Source organism: Lygodium microphyllum, chromosome 10 (assembly GCF_053477565.2).
Source record: "Lygodium microphyllum isolate KBCC chromosome 10, Lygodium_microphyllum_v1.1.10, whole genome shotgun sequence".
Taxonomy (NCBI): Eukaryota; Viridiplantae; Streptophyta; class Polypodiopsida; order Schizaeales; family Lygodiaceae; genus Lygodium; species Lygodium microphyllum.
In genome coordinates this window covers 53,147,977-53,175,053 of record NC_141144.1, presented here as the reverse complement: position 1 = coordinate 53,175,053, position 27,077 = coordinate 53,147,977, and the positions used below count along the sequence as shown (strand labels likewise).

The 27,077-nt window shown below is 39.1% G+C and overlaps 1 protein-coding gene across 4 annotated transcripts in view; it reads right to left on the bottom strand.

Moving 5' to 3' along the window:
• The window catches only part of LOC148030001 (uncharacterized), a 160,035-nt gene that overhangs the window by 30,683 nt on the left and 102,275 nt on the right, over positions 1-27,077 (bottom strand). The window contains exon 3 of one of the 4 annotated variants that reach the window (XM_087687184.1): positions 11,127-11,295. The exons of the other annotated variants lie outside the window; for them this stretch is intronic. Within the exon in view, the coding sequence (XP_087543310.1) occupies positions 11,263-11,295 (33 nt within the window). The 3' untranslated portion in view covers positions 11,127-11,262. Of the gene's footprint in view, positions 1-11,126; positions 11,296-27,077 lie in introns of those variants that run through there. 4 annotated transcript variants of the gene reach the window in all.

The window sequence follows — 27,077 nt, the reverse complement described above, 5'->3', positions numbered from 1 at the left end:
CACTGGTGAGAAAATTCTTTGTATAGCAAAGTTGGTGGGTTCCAGAAAGAAACACTCTGAGAAAAATCCTTTATAATTCAAGAAAGTGCATTCTCTCTACTCCCTTAAGTAGTCTCCACTTATGAATAATAATAATGGACCAAATCTCTACACCTTCTACTCTGTACAAAACATCCAAGTTAATGTATGCATCAGTAGGAAGATTTTCTTCCAGCAGCGTCTTGTCATGTACTTTGGGACTGAAAGATTAAGGGATATTCTTGTATCACCAGAACCTATAATCTTTCCAATGCTAGACTACAATGCATGCTTCAATGTACATGTCTTTATTTTATTATAATAGTTTCTCATGAGTCACCGCAAGTTATATAGACCAATCCAACCTCTTGCTATGCAAATTGTGCATATTGTAGCAAACACAAAGCTTAGATTCCAAGGCATTATTAGAAGCATACTGGGGCCTAGACGTCTTGCTGAAATCAATGCATCTGTGAACCCATTCATTCTTCCCCTCATAAAATACAACTTAAGTCTAGACGTATTCATCTTTGTACTCTACTAAGGCAACATGGCATTTCCAAGCTTCTTTGGACGCAATGCGGAAAAATGCAGTGGATTTTTTGGACAACCTTGAGATGGCCTTCCTTGTCTCTAGGAGGAATGATGAAGTATTAAAGTTGAGGGCTTTTCCTTTGGTGCTCAAGGAAAAAGCTAGAATGTGGTTCCAAACTCTAAATCCGGCCTAAAGAGCTGAATGGGAGGGATTAAAGGTAGCTTTCTTGCAGAGCTTTCAACAAACTAACTCAGCTGAAGAGTTATGGCAATGACTTTTGACCCTCCATCAAAGTGATCCTTATGGTTATGCAACTTATGAGGAAGGTTTTTTAAAGCTTTGGGGGTAGTGGTCAAACTCACTGAATCCTGGTGAGAGAGCTCCAAACTGCCTTCAAAATGATCGATTTATTTCAGGTTTGTACCCCTTGCTCAGGGAGAAGGTAAAGGTGAAATTTCCAAACACTTTTGAAAATGCTTTGAGAATCACTAGGGAAAAGATTCTCTACCAAGCCCAAGCTAGCCAAGCAGTTTTGGGAAACAACATCACAACTATGGAGGCCTCTCAAGTTCACCCAAATGTATCTAATACACCAGCCTTATTAGAGGTCAAGAAGACATGATCCAACAAATAAACAATCTTACTAATCAACTAGAGGGTTTGAGAGTGAATCTTGTGCAAGGTGCAAGAAGACCTATCGAGGAAAATGGTGGGAATCGACCACAAATGCGGCGACAAGCAAGGGAGATATTCCGTTATAACTGTGGAGAAAATGGACATGGCATGTACAATTGTCCTCACCCTAGAAGATATGATCACCTGCCAGAGGTTCTCGACAACAAGTAAGCCCTCCTCGTGCTAGGACTCAAGAGCAAGAATAGTCACGACCTGCAATTTTACAACCACCTTATGTTCAAGCTGAAACCTCTGCTATCCAACCAAATGTTAATGTCATAAAAATAGAGGAGGTGGTAAGGATAGAAGGCTCAAAGACGAAATAGCGAGAGGTAAGATGAAGGTAGATGTAGTAGAGACCATGCCTATCAAGCGGGTACGTATCCAAACTGAGGCAAGTAAGGAAGCAATCAATGAGGCAAGTATATCACGGACACCTAGAGATGAAGGGAAAAAGACAAAAGACTCGGACTAGGTCTAAAATTGATATATCCAACTTCCCTTTGGGTTCTCGGACACAACCCTATGATCTCATATAGCAGATGTGAGCTCTCAAGGGCCAAAAATTACTTGGCCACAACTACTTTATGCCTCTCCAAAGCTACGATTACAATGGTCAAAAATGGAAAGCACAAGGACAAGGCAAGGCAAAATGGTTAGTGCAATCAAGGCATATGGCCTCAAATATATAGTACCTTTAGTGGAGGCTCAAATCAAAGGTCAACGAATTCGAAAAACATACATCGATAATGTAGCAAAGGTTTGTGTCATGACACAAAAGCTCATGCATCAATTAGGCTTAGAAGTAATGGAATCCTCAACCTTTAGGGCAAAGATGGTCAACAATGATGCGGTCACATGTATGGGTGTAGCGAAAGCTTTGAGAGTTTCTGTTTTTGGCATCACTGTAGCAGTGGATGCTGGTGTGATGCTAGTAAAGGGAGAAGGATATCCCCTCATCCTAGGGAGACCTTGGCTTATAGGTATCGGAGCTAGGCAAGATTGGGCAACAGGGGATCTGCAATTGAGGCCACGTAAGGAGGGTGGCCACGATCAAAAGGTGGTTTACAACTTTAAGAGTGGGTATCAAGAGAACCTTGAACTAGAAACGTCTACTAATGAGTGGAGCTCAAGTGGATGTTCCTCATCGGTAGAAGAGGAAGAGAGTTCAAGTGGAGAGAGTGATAGCACTCTCGAAGTTATGGGCGTCACCTTAAAGTACCTCATCATAAGACAACCCAAGAATCTAAGGAGAAGATGTGTGGGATGCTAGCCTAGAGAAGATGATATCCAAGGATATCATAAGGATGAAGAAAGGGAGGGTTATGTGAATGTTCTCAAGAAGCATTCATCATTGTTTATTTTTTATTATACTCACATTACAGGTGTCACTATAATGAAGCATCAGATCTAACTCAAAGAAGGAAGCAAACCTGTAGTACAAAGATTGAGAAGACTGGGAGTTGTGCAACACGATGCATTGTTGACGGAGGTGAAGAAACTCTTGAATGCAGGATTCATATACCCAGTGAAAGATTTAGAATGGGTCTCCCCAGTAGTAGTGAGGCCAAAGAAAAATGGTAAGTGGCGAGTATGCACAGATTACAAGCCACTAAATGCTGCAACAAAGAGGGACCACTTCCCTCTCCCATTTCAAGATGAAATCTTAAATGAAGTAGCAGCACATGAGCAGTATACAGTGTGTGATGGCTACTCTGGCTACTTCCAAATTCGTATTGTAGAGAAGGATCAAAAGAAGACCACTTTCATCACACCATGGGACTGTTTTGCCTTTTGGGTCATGCCCTTTGGTCTCACAAATGCCCTATCAACCTTTCAACGATTCATGAATATGGTCTTCCAACCTTACTTTGGTAAGTCCATTAGGGTTTTCATAGATGATTTTTGTATTTATAGCTCAAGGAACATACATCTACGCAAGGTTGATGAAGGATTTACTCACTTAGCTAGGTTGGGTGGACAACTAAATAAGGATAAATGTCAGTTTGTGATCATCACTGTGGAGGATATGTTTCCCTATGCACTACAACATATGGAGATCTCTGACAAAATAGTAAAATGGGTGGTACGATTTCAAGAGTTTGATTATACAGTGCAGGTTGAAAAAATAACTCGAGCATGCCTGGCTGATATTTTGACAAACAAGTGCTATGAGAAAAATCTCAGGGTGAAAAGAAAGGACCTTCCACCACCCTCTCCCCATAATAGCCTCTACTTTGATGGTGCATACAAGAGAACTAAGGATAAGGCAGCCACAGGCATTGTTGTTTTCTCTCCTTCAGGAGAGAAAATCTATGGTGAAGGAATCATCTTGGAAGGTGTCCACTCTAACAATGAGGCAGAATATCAAGCTTTAATTCATGGTCTTTGTTGGTGTCTTAGTAATTCAATCGAGAGGTTGAATGCTTTTGGAGACTCCATGCTATTGGTAAGGCAGATGCAAGATACATGGGCATGTAAAAATACAAACCTCTCTAGTAAAATGAGAGAGGTCAAATCTCTTATGAGAAGATTTAGAGAGGCACAAGTACATCATGTGCCAAGAGACCAGAACAAGGATGCTGACCATCTAGCATCATCAAAGTTGAATGAGTTAGTGGTGGGAGCATTGGCTATCAAACCCCCACTTCAGCAAGGCAAGGAAGACTTAGAAGATATTTTACACCTCTTAGAGCAAGGAGAAGCTCCCAAACACATGACTAAGGGAGAAAGACAGTGGGCTAGCTCGGAAGGCTACAAGATATCGCATGGTAAATGATAGTGTGTATTGTCTTGGTAAGGATGGTGTGCTTATAAAAGTGCCTTCAAAGTGGAAAATTGAAGAAATCTTAAAAGCTTGCCATGATGATGTGTATGGAGGCCACTTTGCACATGACATCACAAGTAGAAAGGTCCTACAAGCGGGCTTTACTTGGCCCTGTCTACAACGATATGTCAAAAATTGGTGTCAAATATATGAAGAATGTCAAAAATTAGGACCATGATGGCTCATAGCAGAACCCCAAACCTCAATCAAGGTCTATGAACCCTTTGAGAAGTAGGGAATTGATGTCATAGGGTCTCTACCACGCACTCCATCAGGAAAAGAGTCTATTATCATGGGGATAGATTACATGACTAGGTGGGCCGAGGCTATGCCAATTAGAAAAATCACTGCTAAGGAAGTGAGTAAATTCATCTTTGACCACATTTGTTGTATGTTTGGTACCCCTCTTGAAATACTATTAGATAAAGGACTAGGGTTTAGAGCTAATGTGGTGGGTGAACTCATGCAAAAGCTAAATATTCAATGACCACACTCTACCCCTTACTACCCTCAATGCAATGGATTGGTGGAGAAGGTAAATAGAATGATTTGTAAAATCATCAGCAAACACGTACATTCAAGGCCCTGCGATGGGGACAAGCACCTTAGTGGAGCTCTATGGGCTTACAGAACCTCCTTCAAAACCATGTTAGGGTTCACACCTTTTCATCTAGTTTATGGACAAGAGACTCTTTTGCCTATTGAGGTGAAATTAGCTAGCCTTCGGGTATTAGGTGGCACAGTAGGCTCTCAAAAGGAGAAGTTACATCAAAGATTAGCTAGTCTTCGGGTATTAGGTGGCATAGTAGGCTCTCAAAAGGAGAAGTTACATCAAAGATTACTGGACCTAGAGAGGCTACAATTGGATCGTGGAAGAAGGCATCAACCACTACTCCTAGGAAGTTGAGAAGCGTAGAGAAAAAGTTCAACAAGAAGCTAACAGATAAAAACATCAAGGAGGGATCTTTAGTCCTTCGATATGACAATCGCTTTGATAAAAGAAAGGATGAAAAGTTTCTCTACCAGTGGGAGGGACCGTTTTGGGTCACAAAAAAATTCAACAATGGCTCCTACAAACTTCAAGACATTGAGGGAAAAGTGCACAAGACCAAGGTAAATGGATGGCACTTAAAACCCTATCACATCAGGGTGGGGTCAGCTCAAGATACAAAAGAGTGTCTAGAGGCATAAATACCTCTAGCTAGGTTTGGGGAGGGGGGGGCTATATGATCCCAAAAAATCACAAAAAAATATTTTTCTAACACTTTGTTGATTTTTTATACATTTGGAGGTTTGAAATAAAGAAGAGGGTGGGAACAACCTCTTGGGAAATCTAAGAAATCACTAGATGGAAATATTTCATGGACCGGTTTACCAAGGCGGGGTGAAGAGTAAAGATCAATGGAGGAAGGTGAAGGAAAAATGTGTAATGTGAAAAGAAAAGATATTAAATGCATTTGTTGGGGGGGCTATATGATCCCAAAAAATCACAAAAAAATATTTTTCTAACACTTTGTTGATTTTTTATACATTTGGAGGTTTGAAATAAAGAAGAGGGTGGGAACAACCTCCTGGGAAATCCAAGAAATCACTGGATGAAAATATTTCATGGACCCATTTACCAAGGGGGGGTGAAGAGTAAAGATCAATGGAGGAAGGTGAAGGGAAAATGTGTAATGTGAAAAGAAAATATATGAAATAGATTTGGAGCCATCCAAAGGACATGTGAGACTCATAATGTCATGGCTTTAGAGCCTTATGATAATTCAAACAAATGAGACCCTTCTAGGAAGCATTAGTGGAAGAAAAATCAGGCACATGATTTTGTAAGATTTTTTAAAAATACTTCCACTCTAATCCGAAAAAACTTTTCAACATGAAAGTTGTAGTGGGTGAGCTAAAGTCTTGGCTAGTATTTTTTAATAATTTTTTGGAGCTACCAGTTGGGAGATATGACCAAAATGGTGGACGCCAACTTTTTCCAACTGCGGTGGAGACCACCTCTCAATTTTATACACACCCACACTTAACACTTCCATAAAACATCATTCATTAGACTCCCAAACCTGTTCCCTCTCTTCTCCTCTCTCTCAAGCTAATAAACCATTAGAATTCTCCTCCTAAATCACCCTCAAATCATCCTTAATTCTAGTAGTAATGTATGATTTCTCACTACTCTCTCTACATTATTGCTAGATATGATCTTATTTTATGAAGATTCTCTATATTTTTTTACAAGAGAGCTCAACTTTTTCCAACTGCGGTGGAGACCACCTCCCAATTTTATACACACCCACACTTTCTTCCCCACACTTAACACTTCCATAAAACATCATTCATTAGACTCCCAACCCTTTCCCCTCTCTTCTTCTCTCTCTCAAGCTAATAAACCATTAGAATTCTCCTCCTAAATCACCCTTAAATCATCCTTAATTGTAGTAGTAATGCATGAATTCTCACTACTCTCTCTCCATTATTGCTAGATATGATCTTATTTTATGAAGATTCTCTATATTTTTTTATAGGAGATCTCTTAGACTCAAGCTATGGGGGGGAGAATTGAGACAACTCACCTATGATGGAACTTGATTAAGTACAAAATTGGTCAACAAAACATCTAGATGGAGCTTCCACATTGGTGGAACTGCCTTAATGCAGCTTTGGTGGTGTTAATTCCTATTCTATCTTAACCTCCTCCCTAACCACCCTCAAGGCCTATATAAAGAGGCCTTCTCCTTTGTAATTTAAATGCAAGAGAGAGCCAAGAGGCCTTCTTCAGTCCTATTGAGCCTTCCCCATTCTCTCTAATGAGCTTATGTAGTTCATTCCCTTATTATAGGCTTATGCATGCTCTACAGTGTAATAAGCCCATGCTATTGGTGTCCATATTGTGTATATTGGTTATGTCTTGAGGGTTCTCCATCTCTTGTGCCCTTTTAAGTTTTGTTGATTCATCTATTTTTTGTAGTTCTCTCTCTCTCTCTTTGTGTGTCTTAGTTTTCCTCTTTTCTCCCTCACAAGCTCCTCTCCCTCTTGCATAGTGTCCTAGTCCGCTCTTCTATGACTAGGTGGTGCCCTTACCTCATTCACTTTGTGGCAGAAGGGAGTTTGGCATAGTATAGAGGCTGCCATACGGAATTTCCTTCGTCAAGTGACATGACCACAATTCTTCATCAATAAGTCCCAAGTGGCTTTTGATGAAGTTAGCTTGCAGTTTGTATAGATTTTGTGTCTAAGACACGTAAGGACAGCCAATGCAAGACCTTGCTAGCCTTTTCCAACCATGTCCTATGTGCCTTCAATTGATCCTATGTGGGAGTTCTATCCTCTGGTAGCTTGGGCTCATCTTCAAGACTTGTTACTAGATCCCAATAGCCTATTGCAATTAAGAAGTTTGTTATCTTGAACTTTCATAAAACAAAGTTTTTGTAGTCCAACTTCTCACCTACTATCTAGGTGATAATATCCTTCTCTCCTGTGTTTGCCATTCCAAAGTCTTCAGCTTTGCAAAACAAGATTTATATACTCAATTACCCCAAAATGCCAATATGCAATGCACTTCAATGACCTGTAGTGCAACCAGTTTTTATTAAAAATTTGCAACAATAAACATTATTGCATTCTTAGCCAATACTTGTACCTTGTTCCCAAGTATGTGTACGAGACCTACATTTATCCAACCACTTGTACTTGTTCAACATGCAAACTATTGGTATTCTCAACTAATCATAGGCTAGGGCCAAAATGAACTGATAGAGTTTCTGTATCGTTGATATGCCTGATCCAAGTACTCTTCAAACTCAGCATTGATAAGAAGGAAAAACTTCAACAATCACAGCAATTGTAATATGCAAAGAAACGTGACCAAAGAGATATCTTTGGTGCTAAGCAAGCATGTGGGGATTGGTTTGTGATCCAACCACAAAGCCCTTTGTTGCTTATAAATGATGAAACCCCTAAATGTTGAAAAACTTCTATATTTGGAACAAGCCCAACCAATTGGTTGTCAAATACATCGAACAACTGAATATTTGGTAAATCTACAAAATAGAGTAAGAAATCTGTCATGTCAATTGGTTATGAGATAGATTTAAGTAGACCAAGGACGTAGGATTTACAGTACCAGCAGGAATAGTATCAGATAGGTCATTATTAAATCAATCAATCCATGACAAGGATTCACATGATGTAATCTCTTCCAATATAATTGTGTGAAAGATTGAGTGAGTACAACGATTTCTGTCCTGCTCATGATCCTTCACCAGTCACACTGTGACACGGGGGGATCATTCATGAATATATGTATATATAACGTGAGTTCAAAATAAGGGGTTTTTTAAACACCATTTTTATACATTTTTTATATACAGAAGGGTGTCATATAAAGGGGTTACTTACAGATTGAGTAAAAAAGGGTTGTGTTTTATTCAAGAAAAATTCATAGATTAGGATATTTATAAATAGGCCATGAACGCACGTTATATAGAGAATATATATATAGTGAACCCCCCGAGCACTGTGACAAGAGACCGATCCATCTACATAGCAAAAAAGCTTGGAGCCACCATGTTCTCAAGAATTTATGTACTTGCAATGAATGTAAAATAACCACAGCTTGTGGGAGGCTTTGGTGAACCTATACTTTACTTCTACTCAAATTGTTTGTCTGTCCTTCACTCGAGAAAGGCAAGGGTGCATCATGAAGTATGTCATGTCTTGTTGGTCAAGTGTAGAGGGATCAGATCACACCAATTCCCAGCAAACTAGGGCTCTTCTTCAAGCCAGGAAGATGAAGATGAAGATGATCTCAGTAGTGAAGAAGATACTAGTACAGATGATGAGACTTATGGTACCAAAAATATATAGTAAAGGATTAGTAATGCTTGAAGCATTTCTTGTGGATGTAGATGATCTGATTGAAGAGTGTGCTAATAAAGACATGATGTCTAAGCCACACTATGATCATGCAGAAGAGTGTTTATTAGGAAGGATATGAAAGATACTAGAGCTAGGACTTCATCCAGATACTCTTGATTTTGAAGCTTTGATACCATCAAAACAAAATGAGAGAGAGAGAGAGGGATAAAGGTCATGCCAGAAGGGTAGAAAATACCGATGTCCATACTGATGCCAATAGGGACGATTTCATGGAGACACTAATACCAACTCGTTTAGCAACGGGGTCAATCTTTATAATGAACATTTTTGTTGCTTTAAACATTGATATGAGACCTATATCTTGTAGTGTTCTACCATTAAACAACTTTATCTCACGATCTATTGCCAACAAAGCATTTATCATAACAGTTTTTGTTTGAGTAGAAGCTTGCATCACCTATTGTTCTTGTTGTATCTACATAAGCATGTTCACATTCTGCACTAATTGTTGCAAAACATCACTAGAAATTATGCTTGAAGGTTCTTCCATCTTGTCTTTCCTTCTGACGGCCTTTGACATCGGGTCCACCAATGTCCAAGGGATTTCAGTTGAAAGATCATATCCAACGAGGATCAAAGATAGAAGGAAGTAGAGGATAGGAGACAGAAAAGAAGAAAAAGAATAGACAAGAGGTACACAAGATAAAGACAAAGCTTAATGAATCAAAGCAATGTGTATTGATAGAACTTGAAATTTCTTGTCTGACACTACTCAGAAGTAATCTCCAAGCATTAGATCTCCTAGAGCTCCCTTGTAGACCCAAAAACATGCATCAAACACTAGCTTCTTCTTTGCTACTTAGACCACCAATCTGATGGTTTCACTAGCTCCAAAGGGGGGTAAAACATTAGGACACCTACTCAAATTATTCTAGATCACTTCTTCTTCTCCCTAGTTTGGAGTGCTATTCATTGTTCGTAAAGAGCGATCTTGGCGCACCCGATTTCGCCAGTCCTTTTTTTAATGAAATCTCCAAAACTGGTTGAAAAATCATCTTGCTTTTTATATGTCACCATATTCTAGAAGTTTCCATAGCTTTTTAGAATATTTACAAGAAATAATATCTAAAATATCAAAAATAGGCTAAACTTGTCTAAAAATCTAGTATTTTTGAATCATCCATACCATGGACACTGACACTAATGTGACTAATATGGCATTGAAACTCTAGATCAATAAGAAAGTGGGATGAGATGCACTCTATAGTTTTTCACACTATGCCTGTATAGTGACATAACAACATCGTTGCTTTGCATTGGTCATGATTTGATAACCCTCTTGTTTCCATTAAATGTACAGAGTACACCATTTGCATAAGAAATTGGACTCAGATTCAAATAACCGCTAGAGCTTAGCAAGTTTCTGTGGTGGCATGGAAATTTTATTCTTCTTGAAGGTTGTGATGAAGCAAGCTTAAGGCATATTCTCTTAAAATTTCATTAGCAATCAAATATTCTACAATGGTGATTTTCGAAATCTTGGATTTGTACTCACAATTCTCATTGGAAGAGGCTATCTTCCCTGGTGATCATAGCTCCGAGGCTCACTCCACTCCAAATAATGATGTTACAAATTGTTACACATGTGAATTAGGTTTCAAGATTGAGACTTGGACTCATAAACACAATCTTGTGTATTGACAGTGACATGATACTTTACTGGAAAGAAAAGAGTACTATCATTGCATTAGAAAAAGAGTGCAAGTACAATGCTTCATAGGAATTGAGTGGTGGTACTTTCTCCTACTGTGCATATGGGACTCTGGCCCTGAGCCCTCACTGCTTCTCACAGAGGGACTAAATTAGGTGTGATTGCAAATATCTCAACACCCCTCCTCAATCACAACTAGAAGTACAAAATGTATAGAGGCTTTAGTGAAGGTAACACCTGCAAAGTGTGGGCACACCATAAACATGGCAACACACTAGAGGCTGTTGCAGAAAAAGGCTAAATGTGGGTACCACAAACATGATGGACATCCAGAGACTGTAGCAAGGACCTCACAAAGTGTACAAAGGCTGTAGTACAAGGATAACTGAGGAGTTTACAAGTTTATGTTTGAGTCATTAGGGCTAGGAAATACAAAACTAAAAAAGTCTATTTGAATAGAAGGACTGATGAGGTTTGTCCTTCTCCTGGTGGTCTTCTTCTTCTTCTTCTTCCTTTGCTCCATTTTCTTCTTCTTCTTTGACTGCAAATAGATAGGCCTTTTGGGACCTCTTTCTGGCGTGGCAGAACTTCTCGATGTGTTTGGTCCTTTTGCAAAAGTCACAGAAGAGCTGATCCTTCTTGCCTTTGTACCTGTTGCCAACATATAATGCATGCTCATCTCTAGAGTTACTTGGTTCTTCCTTAGTTTTTAGCTTCTTTTCCTCCTCTAACAGTGATGCCTGGATATCAACAAGTTCAGGATTTGGCATGTTGAGTAAAGTTGTTGATACATTATTATATTCAGGACGCAAACTCTTAAGTAGAACACCGATGCAAACATCTTCTTCCATTTTAATGTTGATTCCTGCAAGTTGGACTAGAAGTCCTTCCATGTAATTTAGATGTGTGGCAAGTTATGTGTTGGACTTTATTTCAAGCCGGAAAAACTCAATCAGGAGACCATACTTTGATGATTTAGACTGTGCACCGAACAAGGTGTCAAGTCTCTTCCATGTAACTTGTGAGGTCTCACAGTTATCCACATGGTGGATATAGCTGTCGTTTAGCTCCAGTTTGATAATGGCCTGAGCCTTATCATCGTTCTTTTGCCAAGTAACAGCAAAATCTGCATCACGTGGCTTCTTTTCTTTTCCAGTGGTAACGGCCCAGAGGCCCTTCTTCATCAAGATGAGTTTGATGCATGTCTGCCAGGTGTGAAACCCAACTCCTTTAAAGCGAGCAGTTGGAGAGCCTTTGCCCATGTTAGATTTATAGGAACAATAGCAAATCAACTTCAAAATTATTAGATTTGAGCAGCAGAAGAGTTGGTTGAGAGACGCAAGTGCTAAAAAGCACTAAATGAGTGTCAATGAACACTATGTTTGAGTCTTTCCAAATCTGCAAAATCCTTTACTCTTTTTAAATCCAAATCTAATCTTCCCCTTCTTTATTTGATGTTGATACCTTCAAATCTGAGTGACAGGACTTTCAGTGTGTTGGAATCAGTGAGTAGATGAAGTAGAAAATAATATTAGTGTCAAATGACACTTGATAGATATTGATCTGCTCTCTCTCACGAGTTTTGTGAATAACTTTTGAGTGTCCTCAAGCACTTCCAAAAATGTAATGAACTTCAGAGAGTATTGCTCAGTGATTAAAATAAATGTTGATAACTTCAGTGAGAGAAACAGTGAAAAATGTCAAATTTTTGAAGCTTTGGCTATGGCTTTTGCATTAGGGTTTTTGGGGACAGCCTGATTTTTTGCTGATTGTGGGAGCTATAGTGGATCATTTTCAAAAGTTTTCTTATAACAATATAGCTCTCTTCAAGACCTATCAAATCCCTATGCTAATCGATCAGATCGCTGGCGGATTCAGGCGCACAGGGCAGACGATGGCAACAGGCACAGTTTTTGACAGATTTTCACGATTTCGTCAATGCCGGAGCAGAGAGTGACCAATGTCGTGGTTTTTGGTGATTTCATCAATGCCGAAGCAGAGAGTGACCAATGCCGGAGCACAGGAGAAAAGAGAAGATGGAGAGAGGAGAAGAACTTCTTTACTATCCCTCACTCTCTCACACACACACTCTCTCTCTCTTGCACAAGAATGAAGCAAGAAGCAAGAAACAACAAGAGAGCAAGTTTGGCCACAAACCAAGAATGAGCTTCTTCATTCACTTTTTGACTTTTATACATGTCGTACCTCCTCCTTGGGCGGCCAACCCCTTTTTGCTTTGGCCTTTGTCCATTTCTCCACTTTTTTTCCTCCTTTCCTATTAGCATGGCCTTAACACGTGTCTCTTATTCTTTACAACTTGCATAAGAAAGAGCCCAATGCTCTTTTATAAAACAAACTACAATGTGCCTTGCGTTCTTTTTCCAAAAATATTAAGGTGTGATTATTCTTGTGCGCCTTCCTCTTATATTTAGAAATTTTTTCATGTGCTTTGTGTCTTCAAAAATTTTTTAGTGCGTCTTTGTCCTCCGTCTTTTTCTTGCCTTTGAATTGTCTTCCGCTTTTGATTTTCCCAATTTTCCATCTTGGTCTTCTAAGGGTTAACAATTGTTTTTAAGGTGAGAGAGAGAATGTCAACATAGGCCACAAAAGAAGCATAGTCTAGGTGTAGGCTTAGGCTAGGCAAGACTAGGCTAGGCTAGGAATAGGCATAACCTTAAGTTATGCTTGACATATATGTAGCCCAAGTACAAGTGTATGCTAGAACTAGGTATAGGCATAAAGGCATAGGCATAGGGTTGGGCTTAGGATTGGGATTAGGTTTAGGTGTACAAAACTATGCTAGATCTACACTAGGTATAGGCTTAACGTAGTATTGGCCATGCATAGGCATAGGCTAGGTATACGCTAGACATAGTTGTAGATGTAACATATGCTATCTACATGGTATACTAGCCTAGGTCACACTAGGTATATGTTAATCAAAACAAAGTCTAAGCATAGGATTATGTGTATGTATGAGCATAGGCAAGGCATAGCTACGGTAAGGCTATGCTTAGGTGTAGGAATGTTATGTTTAGGTCTAGGACAAGGCTAGACGAGACTAAGGCTATGCTTAGGTATAGGAATGTTATGTTTAGGTCTAGGATAGATATAGGGTATCCTAGGCTATGCTCAAACTAGGCTAGACTGCACTAAGGCTATGCTTAGGTGTAGGAATGTTATGTTTAGGTCTAGGACAGACATAGGGTAGCCTAGGCTATGCTCAAACTAGGCTAGACTAGACTATGATAGTGTAGATATAGGCTGAACATTGCATAGGAGGCTACATATACGCTAAGTGTACACATAGGCTAGGCTAGCTTAGCCTAAGCTAGGCTAGGTATAGATGTACTTGGTATAGCATAAGCATAGTCTAGCCTCCTGGACATAGGCTTATATGTATAAGCAAGCATAGAAAAGGCTAGGTATATATGTAGGCTAGGCTAGGTAGAGGGTAAGCATAGTTTAGCCTCTTGAGCATAGGATTATATGTATAAGCAAGCATAGGAAAGGCTACACTAAGCATATGTTGATCAAATCTTAGGGTTTGGTTGTGGACATAGGAGATGCTATGAGTAGATGAGGCATAGGCATAAGATACTCTTACACTTAGGGATAGGTGCAAGCATAGGATAGGCTTAAAATTGGGCTTAAGCATATGCTTAGGATAGAATAGACATAGGATAAGAATGAGCATAATGTAGGCTAGTTGTAGCCTTAGAAGTAGGTGTGGGTTAGGCTAGGAAAAGGCTTAGAAGAAGATGTGGGTTAGGCTAGGCTAGGCCTAGGTGAGGCATAGGCTAAGCTTGGTGTAAGGCTAGGCATAGACATAGGCTTAGGCTTAGTCTAAACAAGGTCTTACGTGTAGGCCTAGGTATAGACATATACTTGGCATAGGCATAGGCTAGGCTTACACTAGTCTATGCTTAACAAAGTGTATGTAACTAGTATGCACATGCCTAGGTCAAGCTAGCCTAGGTAAGGGTTGTGTACAAAAGGTTTGAAAATCATAAGGACTAAAGGTTTCTTGATAAATGAATAAGAAGATTTCTTGCTAAATGAGTAAAAAGCAAGAATAAATACATCCTTGCAAGACAGAGGTCCTTATTGAAGAGGTAAGGCAAGGCTAAAAAATAGAAGGGTTAAGCAAAGATTTCATTCATAAGGTCAACCTAGAATAGGTTATGAGGGAGAGTGCAAGAAAGCTAAAAGGTAGGTGACAAAAGGGGTCTTCAAACTGCAACACAAAAATGTGGGACAAATCCAAACAAAGAGGTATGAAATGTTGCACTTGAAATCAGGCATTGCATCATGGATATCTAATCTCATCATTAGTTTATATGCTTCTTATATTATTGATTTTCATACCACTCATGTTGTTATTAGTTTATAAATAATGTTGTAAATAGACTTCTCAATCCCTTGGAGACATGGTATCATCACTAATATAATAGGTGAGATATATGAAAGGATTTATATACACAATATATGCTCATGGAGAAAGAGTGTCCATGCGTCACAAGAACAAAAATACACAAGGATGCAATTATAGCTTGTTAGCTTGTTTATTATTTGAAGTATCAAAATCTTTGAGTGGATGCATATATATATATATAATGCTCCTACCTTGAGAAAAACACAATGCCTACCACTAAAACCTTAATTTAACACTAAGGCTTATACACCCATAGAGGCATATTTCCACCCTTCCTCTCTCTCATCCTTGTTATCAATGATCGTCGCAATACTAGATTGTACGGCGAGAAGAAGAAGCCATTCTTTGCGAGCTAGAATGATTTCATGGTGCTAGAAGGGGGTGCCATTTGCATGGTGGCAAGGATGACAAGATGGGAGATGGACAACCTATAAGATTGATGATGCCAAAAAAGGGTGACCTTTAATAATTTCAAGCTTTGATATGGGTCTTAGATCAATTACATTCTCTTTCCCTTAGTGCAATTAAGATGTCCTTATCTCAAGAGAAACCTAGGGGCTATTGTTCTTTAAGAAAAGTTTTTGTTACATCATAAGATGTGTGGGTTAGAATCTACCATGCTTCCATTACACTACTCTAATTATACATAAGCACTCAAATTGCAAAGTTATACAATTATTACAAAGACAAGGTACACTAGCCCTTGTAGCATAGTTTATGAAGATCTCTATAGGATTTCTAATCATCTTCAAAGGCTACAATAGATTCTAGGCCTTCATCTCACTATTAGATTCTTGAGGAAAGCCAAATACTAAACGTGTGTGTCTTCTCTTTGTGGCCAATTCCTCTTCTTCTAGGTCCAACTCAGTGTAGTTGGCTTGGATATATCGTAGCTCATTGCAAAGTAAGTATCATCAATCAAGACAACTCTTTCAGATGTGCCCTATCTTAATGTTCTCATGATACTTTTTTCCTTAGTCCTTTGAGTCATCATAGTCTTCTTCAATATTTTCTAGGAAGTAGTTATCTTCCAAAAGTTGATCTTCATTAGGTCCGATCAAAACTTTGGCTCGTATAAGAGTGTGTTGGTCTATTGCAAGTCAATCGACCTTAGGGACTCTAGACAAACCAATCCATGGCAGAATTTGGCTGCCTATTGGGTAATATCTATAGGCATTGTATATTTTTGCAATGTTATGAACCGGGAATGATGGGCTTCTAGGCTTATCCTAGCTAGCACAAGCAAAAAACGATCCTTCATCTTGATGGTATGATAGAAAGGCAGCAAGTATCTATATCTTACAACCTTCTTGATATCTTCCTAGCTTAGAAGAATTTTAGTATGGTAGCATTGTCTCGGCCCCATTGTTTCCACCACAAGCATGACTCACCTATCAACTTTAGCATGACAATCATAGTCTTATTAGCTATATTTATTCTTGTTGTATCAAAATAATCTTCAAGGTTTTCGAACCGAATTTCAGTATGTGTCTCAACATTGGGTCCTTCTTCCATCAACTCAAGTCTCTTGATTTTCATCAAGAGAGATTTATTTTCTTAGGGCTCAGTATCCACGGTTGTAGCTCGAGGGGTGCACCTTATAGAATATATAAGATACCTTATGACTTCAAAAGAAAGGGTATTTTATTTACTAAAATTTACATGACTATATTTACAAAAGAAAAATTTGAATAATAAATTGAAAAAAATCTATAAGTTTAGTAAAGTAAAAGGGGTCATTTTATAGCCTTATAACATATGAAGAAAGAATATCTTGTATTACCCTTTGAACGCACATTATATGAATGATTTCGTATAGGTGCAGCTCCTGAGGGTTGCAAAAAGTACCTTGTGGTACCCAAGCTTGCAGTATTTAGAATATCCATTTAGTGTGTCTTTATAAGATTAAAGTATTTAGAACATTCATTTATGATGTGTTTAGCTCTCTTTTTTCCTTTAATTCGTAAAATAAATAATTAGGCAAATATATGCAAAGCTATTTACTCTTCTACTCATAATATTTTTATTTTGATATTACATGTGATGTATTTGACTAAGAAGCCCTTACTGGCATGATTATAGTGGGCCATCAAGAGATAGTCCTAGAGGTGATGCCATCTAAAACTCCATTGGAATATCGCAGATATTGTTGCCTGTGTATTGCTTGAGTCTACCTCATAGGGGAAAGTTTGCTCCATATCCACAAGGACCGATGTAAATCAAGGCTCCTAATAATATTAAGGTCTCCTAACCGTTTACTTAGCATCAACTACAAGCCGTTGCATTTTGCAAGTCAACTCAAATTGAAGTATATCAATAATGCACTTGATTCATAGTGAGTGAGAGATAAGAGGGAGTGATATGTGTCGACCCTTCAAGCTATAGGGTGTAATCTTAACTTTGGTCCCCTAAAATGGTATTGCTTGAGATCTAAGACAATACTCTAACCAGTGAGGTATTCGACCTTTTCCAAATCCTAGTGCTTTGAAGGAAAACTCTCGGCTCATTGAGACCAGCCATTTGTAGGACAGACCCATTATCATGACACTGCACATCCACTTGCAAAAAATCTTGGAGGATGAATGTATGACAATTGTTTAGTGTTGTCAAAGTCAATTCAAATCAATTTGTTTTGGGCTACATAGCATAATGGATTATACAACTATTCTATACTTGAATAACTTTCTATTAGTTAAGGTAAATAAGGATTCAAGTCTGGATCTTGTAATGCGATGATAAGAGTCCAGAAGGTGCATGAAGGGTGCAAATTACATGATTATTGAGTATGTTCCAAGTTCAGTGTGGCTTTAGATGCTTTTTGGCTATGTGTTTCTAAATGCTTTTACATAGATGATGGGAAAGCTTCAATCTGAAGTAGCACAAGGGCTTCTCGGATTGGTCAACCTCCTTGTGGTGAGACATGCTGATGCGGAGGATATGAAGTTGTTCTTAAATCACCTTGAAGGACACAAGAGGATCATTATACATTATACGAACTCCATCAAATACCTTACTCTACCGAGTAGGGTTATGGCTGACAATAATATTCTGAAGGAAAGCACTCTCCATCTTGTGTTGCGCTTCAGGAAAAGGCAGGCCATTGTTTTTACTCAGGGGACATGGATTAACGAGTCTGAAGATCACCACCAAATCGCAGGGTTTAACTATCGTGAAAGGAAGAAGATAGTGCTATTTTATGGGGATGAGGGAGCTGGCTACAGTACTACTGTTTGCGAAGAAACAGCCCTTCTTTGATGGAGTTTCTGGAGCATGAGCACATCGGCATGATGATGAAACAATGAAGGATAGCTACAACAGAATCCAACTAAAGGAGAAGCTGAATATGAAAGGGTGGCAGACTGTAGTATAAAGGCGCCGAAACAGCATGGAAATATCCAATGATGGTGAAATGGCACTACATTAATTGATGTCAGATTGCATTAATTTGATGTCAACATTCTGGAAGCTCGCATGCTCTCTGAAGAGGTCGAATATACGTATGAAGGTGATGGTAGTTATCGTACGACGATGCAGAAACAGAAGAAAAATATGCACCAATTAGTTTCGAAGAACATGTATCTACATATTGGCATAGTCAAGCCAACAAAGGTGCATAATATCACCGTGAAGAGTCACCTAGACTGTACTTGTGGAAGGCAAAGATATAATGAAGAAGAGAATGCTTGAATAGCTACATATAAATATCCAACTTGCTTCTAATTATACAAGTCTAATCTTTTCTATTTATCTTGCTTAGAGAGAAAAACTCCAACTGTATATAAGGTACCTAGAAAGCTAGTGAGGTAGTTGGAATAGTGGTTGTAGTCGTAGTCATATGCTTTGATCTATCTCTAGCTCTACCTCCTTCCCCCCCCCCCCCCCCCCATCTCCATTCAAGAAATGGCTTGATGATGAATGTAAGGCTGCACATAGAAAGTTGAAAATCCTCCCTAAGGGACAAGAACGAAGTGAGGCAGAAAAACGATATAATGCTCTCACCTATAAAAAGCGATGACAGTATATAGTGAACAAAGAGCATGGAGAAAATTGCAAACCAAATGGTCAAATGTTATGGGGGATTTTACAGATGCTGACATGCTATCATATGTTACAAAACTTTACATTCATAAAGGGGTATAGCCCATCAAATGTGATGTGCATATGCAGCCATTTAGTGCTCCATTCACTTTTGAAACATTGGAGGCAACCCTCAACAAAATGGGTAATGGAAAAGCATGTGATACTTTGCAATTGAAAACGGAGATGTTGAAATGGACAACAAAGGAGATGAGACTATTCATGTTGCATGTGATACATCATGCTTTCGCGCATGGTTTTGCCCAAGAATGGCAAGAAACCTGGATACAACCATTGTATGGCAGAAAGTAATAACAAACGAGCTTATGGACAAGCAGGTTTTCTCCTTGGTCATAACACCATAGACCATTTGGTTACTTTACGTGTGCTTATGGATGAGAGTCAGCTTGAGGGAGAAACCTTGTATTGATGTTTTGTGGATTTTAAGAAGGCTTATGACATCGTACTAAGGGTTGGCTTATGGCAACGAATGCAAGAACTAGGGGTCCCAAATGATCTATGCATGGGAATTTATAGGATATATCAAAACGAGTGGTGTGCCGCCTCTTAGGTTGCAATGGGCTGTCACAAGTATTCGAGAGTAATATGGGAGTCAAACAAGGTTACATGATCTCCCCCTACATTATTTGATTTATGCATTGATAAGCTAGAGGAAATACTTCTCACGACTATGAATGAAGATTAAGCCAGAAGCCCACATATTGGTATGTTTGCCATCTTGCTCTTACTTTATGCAGATGATGTGGTCTTCTTTACATATACTGGGGAACGTATGCAATAGTTCATGGGGATTCTTGAATGGTTTTGTCAAGATAGTGGTTTGGCGATGAATGTATAAAAAACAAAGCTAATGGCTGTGCGCACCAAGCAATTCGATCACATACTTTATTGAATGAGATAGGTGCATGGAGTGGATACGCAAGAGAGATGAGGTTATGCAAGCTGTGTGGACTATAGAGTGTAGAATCACAGGAGCATATGATTATGACATGCCCAACATATACACACATATGGGCTAACTTTGATATTCCTTTATAGGGGCCACTTCACCAGTTTCTGACCACTACTCCTACTATTGATGTTAGGGGCTCTCATCACCCACATGTTACACTTTCAGGAGAACCACGCTGCATAGATCGTTCTTTCACCATAGCTACCCTTTCCTACCATGGGGGAGGAGAATCATTGTATATGTGGAAAGGTCCCATGGGTCATAATTTGGCCTTCCGTGGACGATAATACACTAATCTACTGTACTCTACTCTCTATTCCTATCTCTCTCTTCTCTATTCCCTCTCTTCCCCTTCTCTCTCTCTCTCTCTCTCTCTCTCCCCATACATACATACATACATAATGCCTACCACTAATGCTTATATAGCCTTAGAGGGGTATTTTCACCCTTCCTCTCTCTCATCCTTGTTATCAACAACCTCTTAGTACTAGTCTATCACATGGTAGGAAGGGGAAGTCGATCTCTATAAGGAGCTAGAATGATTTGGAGTGGTGAGGAATACTATTTGCATGGGAGTGAGGACACTAGGATGGGAGATGGATAGTATGGTTGATAATTCCATAAAAAGGTAAACTTTAATAATTCAAAGATTTGAACTCTTTGTAAAGTTCTATCAAAATTAATCTATTTTTCCAGCCCCCATTCCTACACAAGTCTTAGGACACTTACATCGAGCTACAATTCTACAACTAGCGACTTTTGGATGTTCAGAATATTGATGACAAGGTAAAATGGAACTTCTTGGAGTATATAATGGTGTGATTAGGCTTTTCTCAATAGTGGATCAATACAATATTAGCACTCTATAGGTTAGTTGTGTCGGTGCAATGGCTAAGTGATACAAGAGAAGGAGAGGAACAAAGTTTCACCTAGAGCAATAAACTAGATAGGAAAGCTACCTTACCTCTTCCTACTCTTCGTTCTTGCAATGTCCTATTTTCTTTGATTGATAATTAGTGACTTGAAGAGAATTAACACAAACTAAATTGATACTCTTGGAGTACAGAGATGATATGGCCCTTCTAGATTGAGCATGTTCAGGTGATACTAGAGAGATGAGACTACAATTGAGGGTGTTTTGCATGGTAGCGAGTATAGAAATCAATTGGGTAAAGTCGATTGGTTTTCTTATGGATCTCACCTCTAACACTACGTAGGATATCCACTTGGGATTAAGGTAGATGAGTAGAGTATAGACATTCATATACCATGTGTTCTAGATGGAACCACATTTCATGGAAGCCTTGCAATTTATATTAATGGTAGAGTCTATGCAATAAAAGTTCACCTACTATGTCTCCATTACTAGCAAGTTTGTAGTAATCCATGAGGTCCTAATGTGATAACTTGACATATAACTTCATATTCATATTTCTTGCCATCGTATGTTTCTTAATTATGCTACTTAGTCCTAAAGTTCCTATGGTTTGATTTCGATAGGATGAAGTAGCCATGTCTAAGGTAGCTTGGCTAGTAGACCATCATTTGACATCATTTAGAGGGAGATTGGGGAGATTGGCTCATAATTTGAGAGTGATACCTAACTATGGTCTGAGGGCTCATTCCAAGCAAAGAGATCTAGTGATTTTGATTCTTCCACGAGGACCTCTAGGCATGTAGACCCCAACCCAATAGAGCGAATTGGAATAAGTCTACATTGATGGATATTCTCTATGACGTTGATTATATTACCTAGCTCATCTTGTTATGAATTATATTTATTTATGAAAATTTTTATGAAATTTAGATGATTTTGAGTATTATGCATTTTGTCTATTTACAGCATAATGTGTGACTTATCATGTGAACTCCGATGTGCGGTACAGGATGCATTATGCCTTTTAGATAGACACAAGGATACTAATATGTTTTGTGACCATGAGGGTTACGCATATACATATGTATCACATGGGTTCAAAATAAAGAAATTTTCACATATTTTTTTAAATATAGAAGGGTGTAATATAAAGGCATTATTTATATATTGAAGAAAAAATGATTTTGCTTTATTCAAGGAAAGTTCATAGATAAGAATACTTATAAATAGGCATTGAACCCATGTGATATAGAATATATACATATAGTGAACCCTCTACCCCACCCCCTCGAGATTTTGTACTGTGGTGAGTAGCTAATTAAATGAAAATTTTGAAGTATGGATTTTAGTTTTGAAATCTATGTGCTTCATAGAATAAAAGCATTATCAAAAATATTGTATTTTGTATGTGTCTATTAGTACAATGACTTTTTGTGTGCACATGCATAATAGGTTTATTTTGATATATGTATTAGAGAATAAAAAATAATCTTTTTGATTGTAAAGCTATAGAGTGTGCCTGATTTATTTGTACAAAAGCACGTCATGCAAAGAGACAAAAAGTAAGAACTCAAAAAGGATGCATTCAATGTATTTTGAGCATAAAAGTTTCATTGAATATTATAAATACATATATGGAGGAGATGCTCAGCCATGCATGGGGGGAGATTGAACCCAATCTTATGTCATGCACTTTGTGGAGCTTTCTTCTCTTATACTATTGGCTCTCTTCCTATAGCTTTATTAATTATTGATTACCATATGATGGAGGCTAGCAACATAGGTATTAGAACGAGGTGATTTGTTTGTGTCTCAACATCAAAGAGAAGGTAAGATCCATCTTGAAGACTTCAATATCATATACATCAAGTATCACTCTATTATCCATTGGTTGAAGGCTTTGCACAAAGAATTTTAGGCCAAAGGGTGTTCAATAATTAATTGGTTCCTGACTTCAATTTTTAGAGAAAAGGACTTGTCTAAAGTTTATTTCCTTTATTTTCTCAAAGGCTTCTCTTTCTCAAACCCACGATTATTGAAAAACCACTCTTCTCGTTGGTTTTGGAATCCACGGTTATTCGGTGGGAGAGGAGGAGCCACACAGATTTTAGGAAAACCATATATCTTTTGCCATCAATCTAACATCAAAATTTCCCTCAACAGCCCCTCAACCCTGAACTCCCCCTTTGGCAATCAAAAATCTTGGATAGTTACTAGACCTCGCACCCCAAGGAGAAGTGTTGGAGGATGTATCATCACCTTCATTTGACATTGAATGGTCGTGAAGGGGATGCAATGGCAGTGGAGAAGGAGAAAAGGAAGATGCGGGAGAGAAGAGCACACACAACGTAGGTGCTGTCCAACTAAATTGATAGCCTTATTGCACTATCATATTATATATGAATAAAGAATATGGGCGGTCACTATACATGGGCAAGCTAAGAGGCCTTTTACCCCAACAACCTTCCACTAAAAGGCCAATGCGGCTAGGGAGTGAAAACAAAGAAAAGAAAAGAAAAAGACAAGGTGAGAAATCATGACATCTCACCCAATGCCCAATCAAAAAGCGAGATGTGCAAGAAGTGTCGAGAACATCTACAAAAGAAGATTCAAGCATCCCCGATTCCATGACATCCAAGAGATAAGCGATCCCGCAGCTCCATATAATGGAGCAACCCAAGAATGCTTCTCATGAAGCAAGCACAACTCATCAGTGCACAGATGTAAAGCATCAAAGTCACGCATAACATCAGTGTGGCGCATACAAGACAGTGAAGAGCAATAAAACTCTCCAAAGTCAATCACTAAAAGAGAGCCAACATCCCAAACACTCGTCCAACGAGGTCTCAAGACTACATGTGGCCTCAGCGAAGCGGAAGATTGACATATGGTTGGCTGTCCAGCTTGCAAATCTACAAGAAAATGCCTCTCATGAGTTTGCAAGGGGTCTAGCAACTGACCACTAACATCCTGACCTTGACTATTATGCATAGCTATGTCATCTAAGCCAATAAGTGTTTCATTTTCAGCATAAACAACTTGTTCTGATGGCACTATAGTTGTTGTAAAATCAGCCATAAAGTATATTGAACACTCATCAAGAGGCCTGAGAGGTGTGTGCATCTCATAGAAGACAACATGACGGCTGTGTATGACCTGTTAGGCATCCAAATCCCATAATCTGTAGGCCTTAAAGTCACCATCTCCATAACCAAGGAGGATACATCTATGTGACATAGGCTCATGTGGCATACGTACAGATGCCTGACAACCAAACATCCTTAAGTAATCATAAGAGGGCTGCATGCCACTCCATGCCTCATGGGGTGTAATACCATCCAAGGTCAAGCACGGTATCCTGTTTACCAAATAGACTGTCATCATAAGGGCCTCAGCCCAAAAGCCATAAAACAACCCAGTTGTGGTAAGAATAGAAGCAACCTTTGCCTGTAAAGTTAGGCACATACCATGAGCAATCCCATAATACTGTGGGCACAAGAAATCAATGCCATACTGCTGACAACAGGTGTGAAAGCTGGGAGAGAGAGTATGACTCTCATAATCCATCTGCAAGCACCTAGACGGCCTGCTACTACCAGTAGAATCCATAAACCTGTCAAGCATAACTACAGCATCCTCAATCTGTACCAAGGGAAAAGCCCAAACACGCTGGGTAGCATAATCAACAAAGGTCACAAAGTACGATGCTCCACTAAGTGATTGGGAAGGCATAGGTCCATATACTACACAATGAACAAGATCTAGAGGAGCATGCCTCGTACAATTGCTATAAGCCAAGGGGGCTCTGCAAGGACCAAGAGTACAATCAGGGCAAGCATCAAGATCTATAAGTGACATAGGAGGCAACAATGAGTCTAAACGAGACAAGATCTGCATCTCTCTATGGTGCATATGGCCTAGGTGATAATACCATAACAATGCATGTGGTATCCAGATAACTGCAACCATAGAATCTCCCACATGAGAGACATGCACTGCGTAATGAGAACCAACTCTAGAACCTCTGGCCAAAACCAAGCAACCATGATATATCTTCCATGACCTATCCTAAAAAGAAATAGAGTAGCCTGCATCATGCAATTGACTAATAGAAATCAAGCTCTTACTGAGCATGGGAACATGTAAAATATCCCTAAGCATAAGAGCAGTCACGTTAGGAAAAGCTAAGTGTATGCGGCCTCCTATACCAAGAATAGCATAAGTCTACTCAAGGTCCAAAGAAATGCATCCATCAAACTCCTTGTAAATAGAGAACCATGCTCTATGTGGAGTAACATGAAAAGATGCCATAGAATCCAATAGCCAATCTGAGGTGTAGGCCATATCATTGAGCAAGAAAGTTGTAGGAAAACTAGATGACAGGAGTACATGCTCAACTGCATCATCATGGGTAACAACATAAACCTCACCACTATTAACAGTGGTAACACCCGCTGCATCTCCTGTATCTCTGACTCTCTCCTCATGTCGAGTGCATCTCTATCTCTACTACTCTCTAATCCATCTGAAACATTTTGTTTTAACATGGCCAAGCTTCCCACAATGGAAGCATATATCTATAGAAGAAGAATCTGAAGACGACAAGGAATCCAACTCATCATGATGAATAAGGCTATCCATAGCATCCACGGAGCTCAAGGAGTCGATGGCTGTCCCAACATAGGGAACCTGCTCATCGATACAACTATTAGTAGAAGCAAAAGTGGTAGAAGCATACTGCTGCAAGTACTCTTGCATCCTCACTGGAGAGGGAAGCACAGAAGCATCACCTAGGGATGCAGAAACTCCCACATGAAAAAGACTCGTAGCTAAGTGCATGACATAACCAACCAGAATAGTGTAAAGGCCAAGGAATTTGTAAAAAGAGCATAAAGAATTCAACCATGAAATTAACCCATAACCATAATGGCAAACATGACTCTGTAGTACATCAGACCACATAGTAGTATACAAGTCAATGCAAGATCGGTAAGTGGCATAAGATCCTGCAATGGTCAAGCTCTAGGAGAAGCCCAAGTATCTATACAACAACATCTAAATAAGTGGCTCTATAAAGTACATGATAGTAGACAAAGTGCATAGCTGTGTAAGCATCAAGAGCAAGTGCTCTCTGACCTGTATGGGCAAAAGCAATCCAACTAGCATAGAAGCTAGGCAACACAGAAGCAACAAAGCCATAACTGCTAAACCCAAGCACTATCAAGAAGTCCGGTGATCAAGGATTAACCCGCAAAGAACCAAGCATCAATGAGCAATGAAAGCTCAATAACCAACTACCAAGACAATGGAGCAAGCATTGCTCAAACATATATTTGCATCCAAGTAAATCTGAGATCCATAATTGGGGCATTAAGGGCCAAATAGCATCCAAGATGCATAAGTGATAAGCCAACCAAATGCAAACTGCTCCACAAAATTCTCAAATGCAAGTCAATTCAAGCCCAAACATCTGTCATACTGTAGTCGAATCCAAAAGCATCCATATCAAACTCTACTCTTTGCTCAAGAAGCATCTGGGAGCATAAACATCAAAGTGACATCATCCAAATACATCAACATATCATCCCAAGTAGTCGGGAGCACCCGTAGACCATAGATATAACCAAACTGGAGGTAAAATAACATGTCAACCAAGGTAGCATAAATCCCAACCAACAATGAAGTGTCTGCATCCAAATCAAGGCTCAATATCTCTCAAATAGTATATTTGGGCATAAAACATGATGACCAAGCATCAATACATCCAACAGGACACCCGAATGTCAACAAAGAGCATTTTGCATAAGCCGTCCTTGATAAAACCTTGCTGCCTAAACAATGTACAGTGGTAAATCCCTCCATAAATCGAGCTATGGAAGCTCAAAACAAGTCCCAAAGCATCTCAAAACATTGGGCAAACATCCCCAAATCATTTGGGCATCAAATACCAAGCCTCGACGAAAGCATCACATAAGCTAAGAGCATGACATTTTCTTGCTATAAATCAACTCAGATCTGTTACACAAACTTTTGTGATCATAATTTGGCAGATCTAGCATCATCATTGCATC